This window comes from Oikopleura dioica, chromosome 1, assembly GCF_907165135.1.
Source record: "Oikopleura dioica chromosome 1, OKI2018_I68_1.0, whole genome shotgun sequence".
In the NCBI taxonomy this organism is placed as follows: Eukaryota; Metazoa; Chordata; class Appendicularia; order Copelata; family Oikopleuridae; genus Oikopleura; species Oikopleura dioica.
In genome coordinates, this window is record NC_137291.1 from 6,050,843 (window position 1) to 6,069,367 (window position 18,525).

The window sequence follows — 18,525 nt, forward strand, 5'->3', positions numbered from 1 at the left end:
AGGAAAGACAAATTGGTCGAATTCTTCCCTTCTCTTTCTTAGTATTCTGTTTGGTATTTGTTGAATTCATTTTATTCCTTGGGTCTCTGGTATCGAAGGAATCCTCATACTCGTTAAAATCAGTATCATTGAAAGTTTCTTCTTCTTCAGAATAATCTATTCTTTAAAGTGTACTCCTAGAACTTAACCTGAGTCTGAAGCTAAAAAAATCGCATGAGCATGGCGGTTTTTCTTGCGCTCTCGTCCTTTATCCACCTTCTTGCTGCTCTGCCGAATAGCTTTGTCCCAGTACTTATTCCCCCAATGAGCCGGACGTCTCTTAGTCAAATCTTCAATAGAAGAAAAAAAAATAACGTTTACATCACCAGTTGGTCCCTGAAGTTCATTCTTGATATTTTCAAGTTGATAAAAATCAGTCACATCGTAACTGTTTTTTGGTTTTTGTTTTTTTGGTTTAGACTGCTACCAAAAATATATAATAAAAACCATTCCTATCGTACTTCGGATTATTCATTCTTCCCCGCTCACGATCATTATCTCGTCCAGGAAAGCGTTTTCTCTGCATTTTTGTGGTTCTTCACTGAAGGGTCTTCTGTCTAAAAAGGTGTTTGAATAATATTTCCTGATTCACAAGCGTATTTACTCAAGCGTAGTTGCCGTTTACCCAAGTCGTTGAGGATAAAGTAGGATCCTTTTTTACTATCAGATTTTGTGAGGACAAAAATAGTTTCGGCCTATAAGATAGCCTCAAGGGGGCAGTAAAAGGGGATATGTCTATTGCTATATTATAAATAACATAATTATGGGTGGATGAAAATCCCGTTTGTTTTCGTAAGATCTATAGCAGTATTTGACTTCTCAGCAGTTAAATGATGAACTCTTATGGCGTAGAATAATTCAAATGATCAAATGATCTGCGCAAAATTAAGACAGCCGATCATAGAAGTCCCTCGCAATCATTGAAATTTTAATCGAGGCCCAGTTAAACGAACATGCTAAATATTCAATCAAACCGATGGCGCAAGCTCACTTCCTCTCAAATCCCAAGGGATAAGGTTTGTGGAACTCTTTTCAATCAAAATGATTTCTTGAGCGAAGTCCCTTTTGACATGATTCTAAAAACTTGTCCTTTGAAGAGTCAAAAATAAGCGTTTTTTTCGGAGAAATTCAATTAGAGATAGAGGCTTTTAGAGAAGAAAGAAACTTGCCTAAATGAAGGATGCTTTGTTGGCACTTGGAGCCAGAGCTATGTTCTTAGGTAAAAATACTCAATCCGTTCCGCCTTTAAAAATTCTAGCGCATGGACTCCTCGCTGTCTGGAAATGCCAGCATCGTTACAAAACCACTTTCATGTTCATTCTTCTTGCTCCCGTCTTAACCCTCTTCGGCGAGGCGCTTTTCACGATCGCCATTCGCGGCGGCCAAGAATACCGATTCATCTCTCCTTGCATTGCTTTGTATCTCGGCTCTGTCGTCCCAGCGATCTGGTTTCTCGAGCTGAAATCGTACGAAGAAAGACTAGACCGGCACCTGTGCCAAGACACGAGAGCCTGGCTCAAGCTATCGAACGAGTCTTCAAATGCCGGCTGCGAGTTTCGATTTGCGCCAGAAGTCCGATACGATTTCGCCATTGAAAACACCTTGAAACTGTACCAAGAAGAATACGACAAATACGTCAACTCTCTGCTTTCCGGAAAAGAAAACAACAATACCGCTGGCCAGGTTGGATTGCTGGGCGAAGACAAAATGAGGGAATACATAAGCGACTTGGTCGACGAGGACTGTGCTTTTCCGGAAATGCTTACGGAGATAAACCCTGTCACTGGGCAAACTATGTGGCAAAAACAAGGAGAATGCATCACCAATAATTCCTACAGTGACCAATGTGAGTTGAGAATTCAGAGTTCAGAAACCCTAACCCTAACCCAAACTCTAAGTGGGGAGGTGTCAGGAACCGACAAAAAATTTCGACAAATTTTCAGCCAATAAGAAGCTGGCATTCGGCTAACCAGCCAATTAGCAGCCGAGAAGCCGCCCACGCAAAATTTGTCGAGACTTTTTGTCGATTCGTGACACCATCCCCTCTAACCCTAACCCTAACCAAGAATTTTTGAAAAAATAGTACCCTAACCCTAACTCTAACCCTAACAATAACCTTAACACGGAATCATTTCAGCGCTGAAAAGTACATTTCAATGGCAGAAAAAAGTACTGGAGCGAGCCTGTAGGCTTCAATACGCCTGTGAATACAACACAACAGCCGAATGTTTCTCAGAAAACGAAGTCGTTAAAAGAAAGATGAAATTGGAAAGGCAGAACAAAGGAAAAACAAACACTGGCGACGACTTCGAAGTGAATGATGAAACAGCGAAAATGGCAGAAGAGCAGGCAAACCTGATTTCTGATAATTTGGACAAATGGGTCTGCTTTCCTTTAATTTCATTGAAATTTAAAAGTAACTACTAGATCAACCGAAACATTCCGATTTTCAACTCCGATGATGCCTGGATCAACATCCTCCATCAGCTCATTTTGTTCATCATCATCATCGGTCGCTGGATGTTGCCAAAGGCCAAGGGCGTAACGCGCGATCAGCTCTCGCAGATTCTTTTGATTTTTATTGGCGTCGGTGCGGACATTCTCGAGTTTGTCACCGAAACCATCAAGGTGTGAATCATCTGTCTGGACTGTGTATTTATTTTCCTAGGAAATGGAAGTGCGATGCGAAGTGAGCGTCATTTTGATCATGTTGGGGCTTTGGTCCTGGTCTTTGGTACAGTTCATTCTCGTCGTTACAGGGACAACAAAAGCAAGGACGAAAATGACGGAGATTTATGGTTCGCAGGGTGGCAGTCCCGTTATGGTAAGACACGAGGGTTTCGTTGATTCGAGCCTTTTTTATTGGAAAATTAGGTGATCGAAGAAGAAGTGGAAATGACCGCGTGGGAATCTTTCTGGTCCAACCCAGAAGTGTGGAGTATTCTGACCACAGTTGTTCTCCAGGTTCGCCAAACACTTTTCAATTTGAAATGAGTTTTTGATAATTTATCAGGATGGGCCCTTTCTCTCAATGAGAATGTACATTATCTTTGGAAGGAATGTCGTGCATCCGACGATCTTGTTTTTCACCATCAAAAATGGACTCGTGTTGATGCTGGAAACTTATCGGTACTTTCTCTTCGTTGATTTCATTATCTTACTTTTCTCTACTCTCAAGATTGGCCGTCATCGCCACGACAAAGGAAGGCGAGGGCGAAGAAGGAGAAGAAGAGGAAGACGAGGACATCCTCGAAGATGATGATATGCCGCTACAAAAAGCACCCAAAAAGTCGAAAAAATCAGACGTGAGAAAATTTTGTTCTGACATCGAAAAGAGCTTTTTCAGGTAAATACGGTCGCTGAAAAAGTTCCTGCTCCCGAGAAGAAAAAGAAGAAGAAAAAAGTAAGTAGCGCTTCAAGCAAAAATTAAATATTTTTCTCAAAAATATTAACAAATTTTTCACTTTCTTTTAAAATTTCTACCGTTTTTTAGTAATTTTTTCAACCAAATCAATCAATCTTTTCCTGTATCTTGGTAAATCAGTGTTGTCTCTCCTCGTATATTCTCTTTTACTTGTCACGTGACTCGCGAATATTTGCAGAAGTTCGCCACTGATTGCTGCGTCTTTTGCTCGTTTCTGCGAAATCTAAACTGGCTGAACCTTACTTCTTTTTATAGAAAAAAGTTGAACCCGAACCCGAACCACCCGCAGCCGCTCTAGAATCTGAACCCCCAAAGAAGCCCAAGAAGAAGAAGAAAAAGAAGAAAAAACCACCAGTAGATGATGAATTATGCCTGTAAAAACGAACTAGACACTGCCAAACCTGCTTGTACCACTAGCTAGAGCCACCTTTGCCTTCATTCGGGTCGAAAAATAAAGAATAAAAACGAGAAATAAGTCTGCTAATATTTTTATTGAAAGAGTTATGTACAGAACAGGTGGAATTGAATTTAACTTTTGTCCACTACAGAATATTATTTTGAGAGTTTTTGAAAGATTTCACCGGAGCTATTGAGGAAAGATTCTTTTTTTAGATATTTTTTTAATAGAACCAAGCTCGAAATCAGGAAAAAATACTTTTCAAGGGAATTACTCAAATGACAGAAAATCGCTGCTTGTCAAAAATTATGAGCAATTCTGAAAGTATTTTTAAATGAAAATTTCGAAACTCGGAGAAAAATATTAACGCAGAAGTAATTGGCGTGAAGAATTGCCTCGGTGAAGAGAAAGTTCAAGCGTTCCAGCTCAATTTTGATTGACTGCAAATTATTGTGCCTCGATCAAAATAGCTGTCGCTGGTTGTTTTTGAAAAGGGAATTTTCGTAGTACAGAATTGATGAATGCATAATCTAACGCGCTAAAAATGACTGAACGGATTTCTACTAATAAGGAGAAAATAGTAGAATAGGAAAGATAGAAGAGCGCAAGCGACGAAGTGTTTCTGGATATTCTGGCGAAGAAAAAAAACAGTACAATTTATGTACAAGGCCGAGTTCTATTCACCGGGCGCAGATTGGCGACCGAGATGACCCTCTAACGGGAGGATGGTAAGTTGGGGATAGCGCCGAAGAGAGCCAATTCGAGTCCCCAAATCTGCAAGGCGAAAAGAACCGGCAGCAATATCATATAAAAAAAGATATGGCAAGTTATATATTTTTATGAATAAAGTAATAGGCTAAATAAGGCGTAAATTAATGAAAAAATTGGCCATTTTCAAAAGTTAGATTGAAATGACTGACGTGCAAATAAAAAGTGCCAGGAGTTGATTCTCATCACCTAGGCAGTAAGTGGGGGGTCGTAAATATTTTTACTGTAAAGTTCGTAGGGGCAGTCCGTGTGTCTTGATCGTTATCCGTGCTAGGGTTCCAATTGTTCCAAAAAGAAGATCAGTTTTTCGCTTAGGCGAAGCAGACGGAGCCAACTTCGAGGCCGAACTGCTTGTTGTCAGTGCCAATATCGTAAGGAGCAACATCCTGAAAAGAGTTTTAGAAATTTTCAATTAAAATTTAGGAATCATCTATTCAGTAGTTCTGGTCACTTACGACAACTGGGAGTCGAGCAGTCTTGGTGGTTGCTACTTCAATGATGGTCTGATCCCAGCTGCCTGAGCTGTTAGCACATCCATCCTCGAGGACGTTGTACTGTTCAGCTCCTTCGGCAGTGAATTCAACACCATTGGCGCCGAGGATCTTGAGTGCTTCAGTGTAAGCGCCGGTGGCACCGTTCTGGACAGCGACGGAGTTCTTGCAGTTGTAGGTGATTTGCTAAAAGAAAGGTTTGTGGAAATCATTGTCTTTAGAAAATTACCTGTCGGGCCTTGGAAGCCAGGAGTCGGAGGAAGGTGATCTGGCTTTCGTAGTTGACACCAGCGATGGCATCAGTTGGCTCGTAGCTGATCTGGGAGCCGCCAGCCATGTTGGCCATGTAGGTGTGAGCTGGGTTGGCGGTGATGTGAGTTCGACCATCAACAACGGCGTTGTTGGGAGCGACGCAAGTCCAGGTCTCAGCGGCAGAGAAGTCGCAGTAGACCTCGATGGCGTCCTTGTCGCAGCCAGAGTTGGGATCGATCCAGTATTTGCCAGAGACGGATTGCTCACCAGCGGCCTTGTTTGCAAGAGCAAGATCTTGGCAAGATCGGACTGGGTTCTTCTTGGTACCGGCGGGTCGCTTCATCGATCGGATGGAGTTCTCGAGCTGTCGGAGAGCAAGTTCTTGGTCGCCCATCTGTCCGAAAGCTTCATCAGCCATGGCGGGATCCATGGATGGACCCTTCTGGCCACCAGCGGGAGCGAACATCATTGATGGAGCTGGGCCGGGAGGACCAGGAGGACCGGGGGGACCAGGTCGACCAGCTGGGCCGGGCATACCGTCGTCACCTCGTTCACCTCGCTTTCCGTCCATACCAGGTCGACCATCGTTACCGTCCTTGCCAGGTGGACCAGTTGGACCTCGTGGACCGACATCACCTCGGGAACCAGTTGGACCTTGTTGACCCTGAGGACCGGCTTCACCAGTCTTACCAGTTGGTCCAGGTGGACCAGTCAAACCAGTGCGTCCAGGATGACCCTTGAGACCTTGGAGACCTTGTTCACCCTTCTTGCCAATTGGGCCTTGAAGACCTTGTGGACCAGGAGAACCTCGAGCACCTTCGTTTCCGGGAGGACCTTGGATACCGATGTTACCCTGAGGACCTTCGGGACCCTTCTTTCCTTGAGGACCGGGAGGACCAGATGGACCAGTGTTTCCTTGAAGACCTTGAGGACCGTTGGGACCAGGGCTTCCACGTTCACCCTTCGCGCCAGTCTTGCCAGTAGCACCAGGGTTACCGGGCTGACCCATGGGACCAGCTGGACCAGTGTCACCAACGTTACCGACTTGACCAGGGAGACCAGGAGGACCTTGTGGACCAGCTGGACCTTCTTTACCAGGAGCACCAATCTTTCCGGGTTCACCTTGTTGTCCATCGTTACCCTTGTGTCCCTTGACACCAGCTGGGCCAGGAAGACCAGTAGCACCAGGATTACCAGCGAGGCCAGATGGACCTGGAGGACCAGGTTCACCAGTCTGACCGTCCTGTCCAGGAGGACCGGGCTCGCCATTTTGTCCAGGAGCACCAATATCACCAGTAAGACCTTGCTGACCAGGTGGACCGGGTTCACCTCGTTGACCGTTAGGTCCAGCAGCACCATCTTGACCGGGAGGACCTTGTTGACCAGGGTTTCCAGAGGATCCAGGAGGACCAGGTCGGCCGGGAGATCCAGGGAAGCCAGATGGACCTGGGGGACCCTTGTGACCTCGAGCACCCTTGTTACCAGCAACACCGTTGGGACCGGGAGGACCTGGTTGACCTTGAGGACCCATTTGTCCGACGGATCCGGTAGCACCCTTCACACCAGGAGCGCCAGAGTCACCCTTCTTTCCTTGGTTACCTTGGATACCAGGGGCACCAATCTGTCCAGGAGGACCGGGAGGTCCAGTGTCACCTCGATCACCAGCTGCGCCAGGAGCACCTTCGGGACCAGTGGGGCCAGCAGCACCGGGAGGACCTTGTTCACCTTGTGGTCCTTGAGAGCCAGGGGGACCTCGTTGACCAGGGTTACCAGCAATACCTTGAGCACCCTTTGGACCTTCGTTACCAGGGCTACCAGTGTCACCACGCTCGCCAGGAGGACCTTGGTTACCGGCGGGACCTTTGTCACCAGCTGGACCTTGGATACCTTGTGGACCAGATGGACCAGGAGCACCTCGGTCACCCTGAGGACCCTTCTTTCCATCGTCACCAGGAATACCAGCAACACCACGTGGACCAGCCTTGCCGACAAGACCTTGTGGACCTCGCTCACCAGGATGTCCTCGATCACCTCGAGCACCAGGAGCACCAGGGGCACCAACATCACCAGGAGCGCCAGCTTCACCGGGCTTTCCAGGATCACCTTGAGCGCCAGGAGGACCGTTGTTACCTTGAAGACCAGTGGCACCTTGAGGACCTTCTTCACCTCGTTCTCCGGGAACACCTGGAGGACCTCGGACACCTTGTGGACCAGGAGCACCTTCTTTGCCAGTGACACCCATTGGGCCAGGCTCTCCATTAGCACCCTTGAGACCGGGCTTACCATCTTCACCAGCCATACCCTTCTCACCAGGAAGACCCATTTGACCCATCTGACCAATTGGACCAGCGGGACCGATTGGACCAGGTCGTCCGTCGAGACCAGTTGGACCTGGTGGACCGGGCTTGCCGCTTGGGCCCATCTTTCCAGGTCGGCCAGAGATACCTCGCTGTCCAGGAGTACCAGTGGGACCGGGTTGGCCTTGCTCACCGATCTTGCCAGGAAGACCTCGTTCACCAGCGACACCACGAGCACCAGTGTTACCCTTGATACCAGGGTTACCCATCTTACCAGGGAAACCTCGGGAACCTTGTTGACCACGTTCTCCAGCGGGACCTTGAGGACCAACGGGACCAGGTTCGCCAGTTTCACCTCGCTTGCCTCGTTCTCCAGCTGGACCAGGCATACCCATCATACCTTGCTCGCCAGAAGATCCCTTGGGACCTTGGTCACCCTTCATACCAGTAGAGCCGGGGAAACCTTGGTTACCCTTGACACCGGGAACACCCATGTTTCCTTGAGGACCGGGAGGACCTCGTGGACCAGGAAGACCAGTAGAGCCGACGGGACCAGCGTTACCAGTGGAACCTTTGGCGCCGGGGACACCATCGATACCAGGGTTACCGGGAATACCAGCAGCACCGGGAGGACCAGTTTTACCATTTTCACCTCGTGGACCCTGAGGACCTTGAGAACCTTTGTCACCATATGGTCCAGGCTCACCCTTAGCACCAGTAGCACCGTTGAAACCAGCGGGACCCTTGTTTCCTTGAGGGCCGGGAGGACCAGCTCGTCCGGGAGTACCATCGTTACCCTTGGGACCAGCTTCACCTTGGAGACCAGTCATACCACGCGGACCTTGTTGTCCAGGAGGACCAGCAATGCCGGGTGGACCAGTGTCACCAGCGGGGCCAGGAGCACCAACATCACCGTTTCGTCCGGGAATACCGTCCTTTCCATCCTGACCGGGGTGACCAGTGTGACCTTTGGCACCGGGCATACCAGGAGTTCCAGGGAATCCACGAGCACCTTGACCGCCAGGGACACCCATTTGACCTTGTTTACCAGGAGGTCCAGTAGCACCATCTCGTCCGTTCTGTCCGGGCATACCAGTTTTGCCAGGTGGTCCGGGAGGTCCTTGAGCACCAGCATCACCAGGTTGACCAGCTGGGCCAGGGTTTCCTTGAGCGCCTTGAATACCAACAGGGCCGGGAGGACCTCGAGGTCCCATCTGTCCGGGTGGTCCGACGATTGGGGTGACTGGGCCTTTTGGTCCAGCGCCCATCATGTCTTCGCCGCCAGGTCCGGGTGGGCCGGGAAGACCAGGAGGACCAGGTCGACCAGGGTTTCCATCTCGTCCTGGATCGCCAGGGGGTCCAGCGGGGCCATCATTTCCAGGGGGGGCCAGCTGGTCCAGGGGGTCCTGGAATTGCGGGCATTATTTCAGAGTCTTCGGGAGCATAGCCAAAGGCCGGGTTTACTAAAGTTCCGTTTCGGGCCGAGATTTACATGCACATGCGAAATTTAGTCTGTTAACACGCGCAAAAATGAAAATTAGTTTTTGTTAATTTCTATTTCTAAAATGAAACACTCTTGAAATCAACGAAGAATTTCAAAAAAGGAAAATGATCGCTGTAGTACATACACGGATCTTTGCATTTTGGGCAGCATTCATGCTCGGGTGTAAATTGTTGCTCAGGGGGACAGTTCAGTGGCGTGCAGTTTAGTTTAGAGCAGTCGACGCGTCCGTCCCGGCAAATACACACTGTGCATTTGTCGGTTTTGAAAACGTCGCCGTCGACTCTCAATTCTCCGTTGTAAACGCAGTCTATTTTGAATTAGATTAAGTTATTTTTTAGCTCGGCCCGAGGCGGTGCCTAAATGGGAGAGAAGGGGAAGTAAATTCTAGACTTACCGCTTTGCGCATTGGCCAGCCCGAGGGCGAGTATTCCTATAAATGTCCTCCAATCCATGATCTCAGTCGGCTACAAAAAACGCATCGTTAGAAGAAGCTCTCAAGGGGGTCGATCTCTGACTTACCTAAACACGCCTTACAGCATGTATTAGAGGCAGTGGGCTGGCACACTGTCCTTGACTAACCGACAGATGAATCGAATGATCTCCAACCCTGCCTGAAGTAGTCCTTAAGGACAGGGGCTCACACGCGCCACCTCCGGACAAATATCCAAAGGCGTCAGAAATGTACAGTGTTAGTACTGTATTAGATCATTTATCACCTCGCCGACATGGTTCGGTTCACATCAAGCTTAGCTTAATATTTTTCTATCCTTAGATAAAGCGATTTTTAGCCTTCAACTAAATAACTGATCATCCTTTTTTCGAGATATGATTTGAAATTCTCAATTCTATAAAATTTTGACCTTCAAATAAACAAAAAAATTCTAACATCTAACAACTTTGAATGGTTTTCTCATATTGTGGAATTGTGAAGGGCGCTCAAATTTTGATGTCAAAGTTCGAAACTAACTATACATTTTAGTCCTATTTGTAAACTCGAGTTGACCAGGGTGGCACAGGCGCCAGGTCGGCGATCGTCATAAGGTTGTGAGAAGAAGGGATGTGAACAAATTGGTCTGATTGATGTCCAAAGATAGAAAACGACTCACCAAGATTCCAGAATACTTTATTTACAGCACCGTCCGGCAAGGTCAAGGTTTCCCAAACAACGACGGAACTTCAAGTTGGCGTCAAAAGGAACTCAGACTCGAACTTTCGACAAAGTTCTCATTTTGAATCCCTGTTCGGTTATTTCATGAATTATGAATTTCTGATGGATAAAATTTGAGCTTGAAAAGCCAATCTTGAAAAAACTCTCCTTTGAAAAAATTTAGGGGTCATTTTTCAGCACAGGTGATTTTGTTAATTGTGTTAGCGCGAAAATTTCCTAGGTGCTAAGTAATTAAAAGTCTCATTCCCAGCGACCCGCGAAAAGAAGAGGAAATAATCGTGGATTAGCGACGATACACTTTTTTCAAAGGTGAACTTTCGCGAATCAAACCAATCTGACGACGCTCGCCAAGGTCAAAGGGCGAGTAGATTTCGTTTTTATTAACGAATGTGTCAAATTTATCACTTTTCGACGCGGTAGGTGAAACATTGCTGACCAAACAGAAGACAGAAAAACTAACTTATCCTTTGATATATTTACGGAAAAAATAAGGCAAATTGCACAGTGGAAAAATCACTTTAGTCAGCTTTTACAGTTTGCTTTTTATCTTCGATTTGGGCAGTTCCGTCTTGGGAAACACCTTTTATCCCTTTGAAAACATAAGAATACAGTCCAGAGTGAAGCCAGCACAGAAAAAGCTAAATAACAAAATAGTAAAGAGAGTTGTGCTATTTTTTTAATCATGAACTTACGCAATAACCATTAGCGAAAATTCGATAGTTGAAATTTTTGAAAGGGTCGAATTTGTGCGCGCAGAGCATGTGATTCAAGTTTGTCGAGAACAGAAGGGAAAATCCTTGAAGAACGATGCTGTGGTACATTTGCAAGAAACTAAGGCCAAGCCAGGTCCAAGACCAGTCTTTTTCGATGCGGAAGACTCCGCCAAGGGGAGCAAGATAAGCAGGAATGATCCAAATCAGCATGTGCTAGAAGAACGTTCGGAGAAAGAAGGAAAGGTGTAGTATTACTTGGACCCAGTAGACCTCTCGCTGAAGTGGCAACAATCGCGAATCAGTGTCAGGCAAGATCATGGCTAGAAAAGCGCCAAAAACGACAGGAACATGGGCTTGGAAAAGTATGTGCATGGTTTTGCTCGGTTTTCCAGCGAGAAAGTACAATTGCAGGGCGGTGAAAAGATGGCACGGATTCAGCAGAAAAATCAGCTAAAAAAGAGTTTTTCGGAATCGAGAATTATTCTTCAAACAAATGGTCTTTATTGCTGCCAAAATTTCATGGCACCATGCGCGTGACTGTTGACTCAAAATGGCAGTAGCTCACCTTTCCTTCGACGAGTTTAAATGCAATTTCCATCCCCCAAGTCATCGCCAAAATGAGCAGCATAATTTGCCGCCTGCTGCTCGACTCGATCTTCTTTGCGTTCAATTCTGACTCATTTTCCAAGTAGTACTTTCTTGCGCCCGCGTTATCAATGACTGAGAAAGTGTGAACTGGTCAACAGAATTAATCCAGTAAATATTTTTGCAACGCGTTCCTACAGCGTTCTTCAGCAAACTTGAACTGAAGGTAGCTGAGTCCCGTGACGAGGAGCACTTCCCAAGCGCGAGTTTTGAGACTTGATTCTGAAGCGCATTCTGCCCCACCTTCTCGGTTTTCGTAGGACATATCTACCCCGCCATAGAATACCTGAAAAAGAAGCGTGAAGCTCATTTGGCTTGAGAATGAGAAAGATCTTGCCCTTTCCATTTCCGGAATCCGGGCGCTCGATTCTGTCTTCTTTGATTAATTGACTTTTGATTTAAAAAATAACGACTCTTAATTTTTGCTCTAGAAAAGGGACAAAATTAAAAAAAAAAAATTATGAGTATTTATTTTGAAAATTAATAATTTAAGAAAATAATTGGTATTATCAATCATAAAGTTTATGAGCGGAAACGAGTTCTCAAATTGACACATTTTTTGATTATAAAAATTTAATATCAATAAATTTCATCTTTTTATTATTAGCGCTTACTTCAAAAATCCGGCCGTGGCGACGCTAGAATTCTCGCTCTCCATAATTTTCTCCATTTTAATTTTCTGCCATAAATGTCTATCTACACCAAATTTCTAATTTTCTCAATGTAGCGAATAAAATTAAATAAGCAGCTCTTTTCCGCAGCGCTCTCTCTCTCTCTCGGTCCTATTTGCGCAGCGAGAGGAGTGTGTGCTTCGCACGGAAATGCAAACTAACGGACTTTCGTCATTTCTTCGATTTCCGAAAATTTATCCTTCTTATCCGCCTTCCAGATCTCAGATCTCTTTCTCCGCCCAAAAAGGGCTACAACTGAGGCGATAGCAATAATGGCTCTTTATGAATTGATCTGATGAATTGTCCGAAATTGCCTTGAACAATGAAAGTCATTGGATAGATGAATGTGCTGATTTATCGACTAGTTGGGAAAAGAGTCTGCCGGAAATAATAACTGCCCGAATAAGCTCTTCTTGGACGGCCATTAAATTACAACTTGCCCTCTCTTTGCATCAATAAATAATATTTTTTATTGGAAAAAAGCATCCGTCAGCGGTTTTTGAGTTATAAATGCACGAGATCGTAGTTACAACATAAATTTTAAAGTCAAATTTTTGCATAAAAACCGAACCAAAACTATGACAAACAATAAATAATAAAAACTAAAAGACTAATTCCTATCTCTGTTCTTTTATTAACGAATCCACGAAAGTAAAGAAGAGGACAGTCAAAAAATTTGGTAAAAGAAGTTTCGGACTCTGTAGGCAGAAGCGGCGCCTACTTCCCAGTTGTCAGCCACGTATGCAGTCAGATTGCCTGTGCTTTTCGATCCGCTGGAGGCATAACTTCCCGACATGACGATGCTTCCGTCGACACTTGCAACGTAGTTGACTTGCCCGTTTCCAGCATCCGTGACTTCGATTGTGTAGGTGCTCCATTGACCGTCAACGCAGGGGACATCCGTGTATATCTGATGAGCCCAAGTCGGAATATTGTCTGGATGGTTGATTGCAAAGTGAATCTGATGGCCACTCGGTTCTCGCAGGAGAAGAAAAGTTCGGTCGCCGGGTGCACCGTAATTGGGTCCCGCACCGAGCCGAAGAACGCTCGTGTATTCCGAGTTTGTAGGTGCGCTGTGGTCGCAGAAGACCTCAGATGAGGCCTTGTAGCTCAAAGCAGCCGGCACGGTCGCGAGAAGATTATCTTGAGCAGGGGCGATGGCGCAGCTGTTGACAATATTAAAGCAGTTGACGAGTTCATCGCAAGGGTCGGAGCAAGAAGCGGTATCGACAAAGAAGAAATTTCGGACAAGGTAATCATAAGCCGCGTCAGCATGCCCATCAGAGACGTATGCTTTGAGAAAGCCGTTAGTCTTTGCCCCACTTATGTTGTAATTTCCTTGCATAACTATTTTTCGTTGATTTTCGCAAAAAATGACACGGCCGCTGATCCGTTTTTTCTGACTTCGACAGAATAGGTGTTCCATTCGCCGTCGGTGCAATTGCTGTCGATAAATTGCTCGTGCTTCCAAGTCGGCTCAATGTTTGGATGATTAATCGCAAAACGAATGTCGTCGCCTAGCGCTACCCGTGCAAGTAGAAAAATACGATCTCCAGGAGAACCATAATTGTTTTCTGTCCCAATCTTGAGAATGCCTTGTTCTTCGCTGCTCAGCCGCATTTTTTATTACAAAGAACTTCTGCAGATGCCTCGCAGCTTAAAACCGCCGGGAAAGAAGTGATTAGTGAGTTTCTTTCCGGCGCCATTCCACATCCGTCAACTATCTTGTAACAATTAGCTTTCTTCTCGCAAGGATCAATTCTGCACGGAGGGATAAGCTCCCTGTAGAAAAAGTTCTTCACGAGATAGGAAGATCCTGGCGAAGAAAAATTGTCCGAGAAAAAGCCCAAAAATCGACTCCTATTGGAGTATCCCGTGCAGAGTAGGAGCCCGTGAGAACTTCAGTGCCGTCGACTCTGACACTGTAAGATACTGTACCGTCTGAAAGTTCTAGCTGAACTACAGAGTATGTACTCCATTGAACTTCAGTGCATGTATAACTCGTGTCTCGCCAAAAGGGCGCATTTCTATTCTCGCTTGCATCGTTAACAGCGATCTGTAACGTATTCGGTTCGTTCGGTTTGCGCCAGATTGCAAACTGGCGATTTCCAATAGCACCTATTTCCATTCCGTCGCCGAAACGGATGATATTTTTCCAGTCATTGTCGACACCCATAGAAGAATCACAGAGAATGTCGACCGAGACTGAGTAGCTTTTTGACGAAGTTATTGGACCAGAGTAAGCGTTCGTTGTTGGAGCAATCGGGGAATCATCGACAAAAATGGTGCAATCCGCCGTCGAATTGCATTGGCTGATGTCAAAATGCGGTAGAGTTGATTGCTCAAGTGCTTCTTCTGTTGATGGTTCTGTTGCTTTGTCCGGATTTGTTGACGTTTCAGACTTAAAACTACAAGAGTTCAGGGAGTAATAAAAACAATCGGAAAGTAGGCAGAACGGATTTGTTCGGCAACGATGCTCTTAGAGATAATCTCTTCCTCATTATCTTCTCTCAGTTTTCACAGGATCAAATACAAAGAATAATTCATCTGATATTAAATTTCTTATAAGAAATATTTATGTGAAATCTTCTCCTAATCAGAGTTCGAAATTCCCGCGAACTTTTGCGGGTGCGGGGGGGAGCGGGAACTATGACTGAAATTTTTCGCGGGGGCGGGGGAGCGGGAGCACGGTCGAAAATTTTTCGCGGGAGCGGGGGAGCGGGAGCAAGTCCAAAAATTTTGCGCGGGAGCGGGGGCGGGGAGGAGGTCTAAAAATTTTGCGCGGGAGAGGGCGGCGCGGGAAAAAGGCCTGAAAATTTGCGCGGGAGCGGGGGCCGCGGGAAGGATTCCCGCTCTCTTTTGCTCCCGCGGGAGCCCGCGGGAAAGAAAAATCAACAGTAGGGCTGGTTTAAAAAGGTCTTCACTAAGGAAGAAGCCTGAGTCAGGCCCCTTAGATAATTCGACAATTGAGAAATAAAATTGAAAAAAATAAATGAAAACCATAACAAAGCTTAGAGCATGAACAATATTAATTTCACATTGAAGCCCCGTCAAGCCCCTTAAATTTAAAAACCAAGGAACGGGGCTGAAACGGCCCGAAGGGCCGTCAAGCCCCTTAAATTTAAAAACCAAGGAACGGGGCTGAAACGGCCCGAAGGGCCGTCAAGCCCCTTAAATTTAAAAACCAAGGAACGGGGCTGAAACGGCCCGAAGGGCCGTCAAGCCCCTTAAATTTAAAAACCAAGGAACGGGGCTGAAACGGCCCGAAGGGCCGTCAAGCCCCTTAAATTTAAAAACCAAGGAACGGGGCTGAAACGGCCCGAAGGGCCGTCAAGCCCCTTAAATTTAAAAACCAAGGAACGGGGCTGAAACGGCCCGAAGGGCCGTCAAGCCCCTTAAATTTAAAAACCAAGGAACGGGGCTGAAACGGCCCGAAGGGCCGTCAAGCCCCTTAAATTTAAAAACCAAGGAACGGGGCTGAAACGGCCCGAAGGGCCGTCAAGCCCCTAAAATTTAAAAACCAAGGAACGGGGCTGAAACGGCCCGAAAGGGCCGTCAAGCCCCTTAAATTTAAAAACCAAGGAACGGGGCTGAAACGGCCCGAAGGGCCGTCAAGCCCCTTAAATTTAAAAACCAAGGAACGGGGCTGAAACGGCCCGAAAGGCCGTCAAGCCCCTTAAATTTAAAAACCAAGGAACGGGGCTGAAACGGCCCGAAGGGCCGTCAAGCCCCTTAAATTTAAAAACCAAGGAACGGGGCTGAAACGGCCGGAAGGGCCGTCAAGCCCCTAAAATTTAAAAACCAAGGAACGGGGCTGAAACGGCCCGAAAGGGCCGTCAAGCCCCTTAAATTTAAAACCATCTTCCCCGCTGCTCCCGCAGCCCCGCGGGAGCATTTTTGAGTTTTCGCGGCGCGGGAAGGGGCGGGAAGAAGGCGGGAAAGAATAATTTACGGCGGGAGCGGGGGAGGGGGAAAGATCAAGAGAAAATCTCGAGGGAGCGGGGGAGGGGGAAAGAATATCCAAATATCTTGGGGGAGCGGGGGCGCGGGAGAAATTTTGCTCCCCCGCTCCCGCGGGGCTCGCGGGAGCTTGCGGCGCGGGAAATTTCGAACTCTGCTCCTAATTCTATTCTTTGTATACTCGGTTCCAAATTATACTCTCCAGCTGTTCTGTAGCCAGGAAAAACGAAAATGCTGGAATCGACGAGAATCGCCGACGACTCCGAGACCGGCTTAAATAATCCCTTTTAGAGAATGAGGAAAAGATTTGAAAACAAACCACAAGGAGACGGTCAATAAATGACCAAGACGAATCTTTCAGTCTCCATATTTGCTGTCCTTCGATTCCCTCTCCTAGAGAAAAATTTATGATTTACCGGTCAGATTTGGCAACAAAGGTCTTTTTTCTCTTTTTAGCTCGTAAGGGGTGATGGTCGAGAATTAAGATTTTTTCAACCTTAAAACTCGATTTAAAAATAATTTTTTTGTTCTCAATCTTAATAAGTAATGATTTATTACAGATAAAGGGTTGGAATAGTATTGGCGGCTTGGTTTTAGAGAAAAATATTAGAGAAATTTAAAGGGAAAAATGACAAAATCGAGCGTCAAAGTCGACCTAAAATCGCGTTTTGAGCTATTTTTAAGTCGACATTTTTCGATTTTTGGTCATTTTTGGTCTTTTTAATTCAATTTTTGGAAAAATACAAACCTCTTCCTCCAAAAGTCAGCAACGCGCCAGATGGGAGATTCAAGAGTGAAAAAAGAACAAGAAAACTGAACAAACATTTCAGTCAATTGCCTCCTAAATGAGATCACCTGTTTGGATGACTTGAAAGATATTCCCAGTTGGAATTTCTCAATGTTTCCACCGTATTAGTCCCTTCTCCTGCAACGGCTGTTGGATAACCTAGGTAGAGACCAAGCCCACCGCTTCGGTGCGACGTCCCTAATTGAGGTATAAATGAAAGAGTGATGCCATCGAATTTTTCGCAAAATTGAGAATAAAGCAAATCAAAGCAAATCAACGCTAAAATTTCTTTATATTTTTCTTTCTTTTATAATGATGAATAACCATACTCCCCGTCAATAGCGGCTATTGCGGCACTTTCTTTGCCGTAATCATTTCTAAGTCGAAGTTGTAGAGTTGTAAATGAGCATTCCTCGAGTCGGCCAATCTAAAATAAATTTTCCCAAAAGAAATTCACTTTTACTACCTGTTTGGAATTGAAACTTCCCCGAAAATGTAAAGTTCATTTCTAATAACCGCATACCTCGAGTTCATTGTATAAACCGAGAGAAAATTTCTTTTGGCTGTTTTTTCATCTTTTGGAGCATTGATTATCAAACTCATATCAATTATCGATCCGTCTCCTTCAGGAGAGATGAAAAATTTAAAATGCATAAATCATTAGTCGTAATAAACAAAGAGAAAAATGTCAAATAAAATTCTACCTCTTGCCTAAAAATGCATACGCCTGCTGATGATATTCATCTCCCGGAAGAATAACAAGTATTCGCTTTGATATATCCAATGAATGCACAAAATTCTTGAGTTCGTCTTTGCGATATAAGGGATTTTATGGAAAAAGTCAAAAAAGGGTTTGATGAATAGCTGCTCCTTTTATCTGTAGATTTTGTTCTACCTATTTTTCAAATCGACTTTTAAGGGTGTCAGGAGCCTCCCGGCCCTCCGAGCCCCCCTGGCTAAAACGCGGCCTGGGACCCGGGCTTTCATTTGCTATAGTTTGACACCCTTAATTAGTACTCTAACACCCTTAAAACCGTCTTGCAAAATAAGTCAAGAAAAAAATCAACAGATAATAGGAGTTGCCTTGATGAACTGATCAGGGTTCTAAACGGGCATGTCCGTGTACGGATTTTATCCGCGTCTGTCCGGTCTTGTCCGTACGGACAGACTAGACTTTCTGTCTTTTGGTCGACTAAAAAACAGATAGGCTAAACGGTTTAGCCTAAACCGGACTTTTGTCACGATCCGGACAAAATCCGTATTTGTCCATGAAATCTGGACAACTCCAGACTTTTGTCCGTAGCTGTAAAATCCGGGCAGAATCCGAAAAAATCCGTAAAAAAGGACAATTGGAATTCGAATTCGTGTTAAAATAGCCTGAACCAAAGTTCAGCAATTTTGTGAACCTT

General features: G+C 45.6%; 2 protein-coding genes across 3 annotated transcripts; both read right to left on the minus strand.

The window, feature by feature from the left end:
- Positions 1-3,935: 3,935 nt before the first annotated feature.
- Positions 3,936-9,849, minus strand: LOC145695945 (uncharacterized). Of its 2 annotated transcripts, XM_081772997.1 has the most exons (6): positions 9,692-9,778; positions 9,567-9,636; positions 9,297-9,479; positions 5,349-9,131; positions 5,084-5,305; positions 3,936-5,014 (listed from the first exon to the last, which is right to left on the minus strand). In XM_081772997.1, exons 4-6 carry the CDS (start codon positions 8,937-8,939, stop codon positions 4,940-4,942), a joined length of 3,888 nt encoding a protein of 1,295 aa, XP_081629123.1. In that variant the 5' UTR covers positions 8,940-9,131; positions 9,297-9,479; positions 9,567-9,636; positions 9,692-9,778; the 3' UTR covers positions 3,936-4,939. The 2 variants fall into 2 exon arrangements, with proteins under 2 accessions (XP_081629123.1, XP_081629122.1); XM_081772996.1 differs by lacking the exon at positions 9,297-9,479 and having other exon boundaries at positions 5,349-9,074; positions 9,692-9,849.
- A 947-nt stretch (positions 9,850-10,796) lies between these two features.
- Positions 10,797-11,772, minus strand: LOC145702465 (transmembrane protein 164-like). Its single transcript, XM_081779700.1, has 4 exons — positions 11,619-11,772; positions 11,309-11,503; positions 11,033-11,266; positions 10,797-10,978 (listed from the first exon to the last, which is right to left on the minus strand). The coding sequence occupies exons 1-4, from the start codon at positions 11,679-11,681 to the stop codon at positions 10,859-10,861; spliced, it is 612 nt and encodes a 203-aa protein (XP_081635826.1). The 5' UTR covers positions 11,682-11,772; the 3' UTR covers positions 10,797-10,858.
- Positions 11,773-18,525: the final 6,753 nt, after the last annotated feature.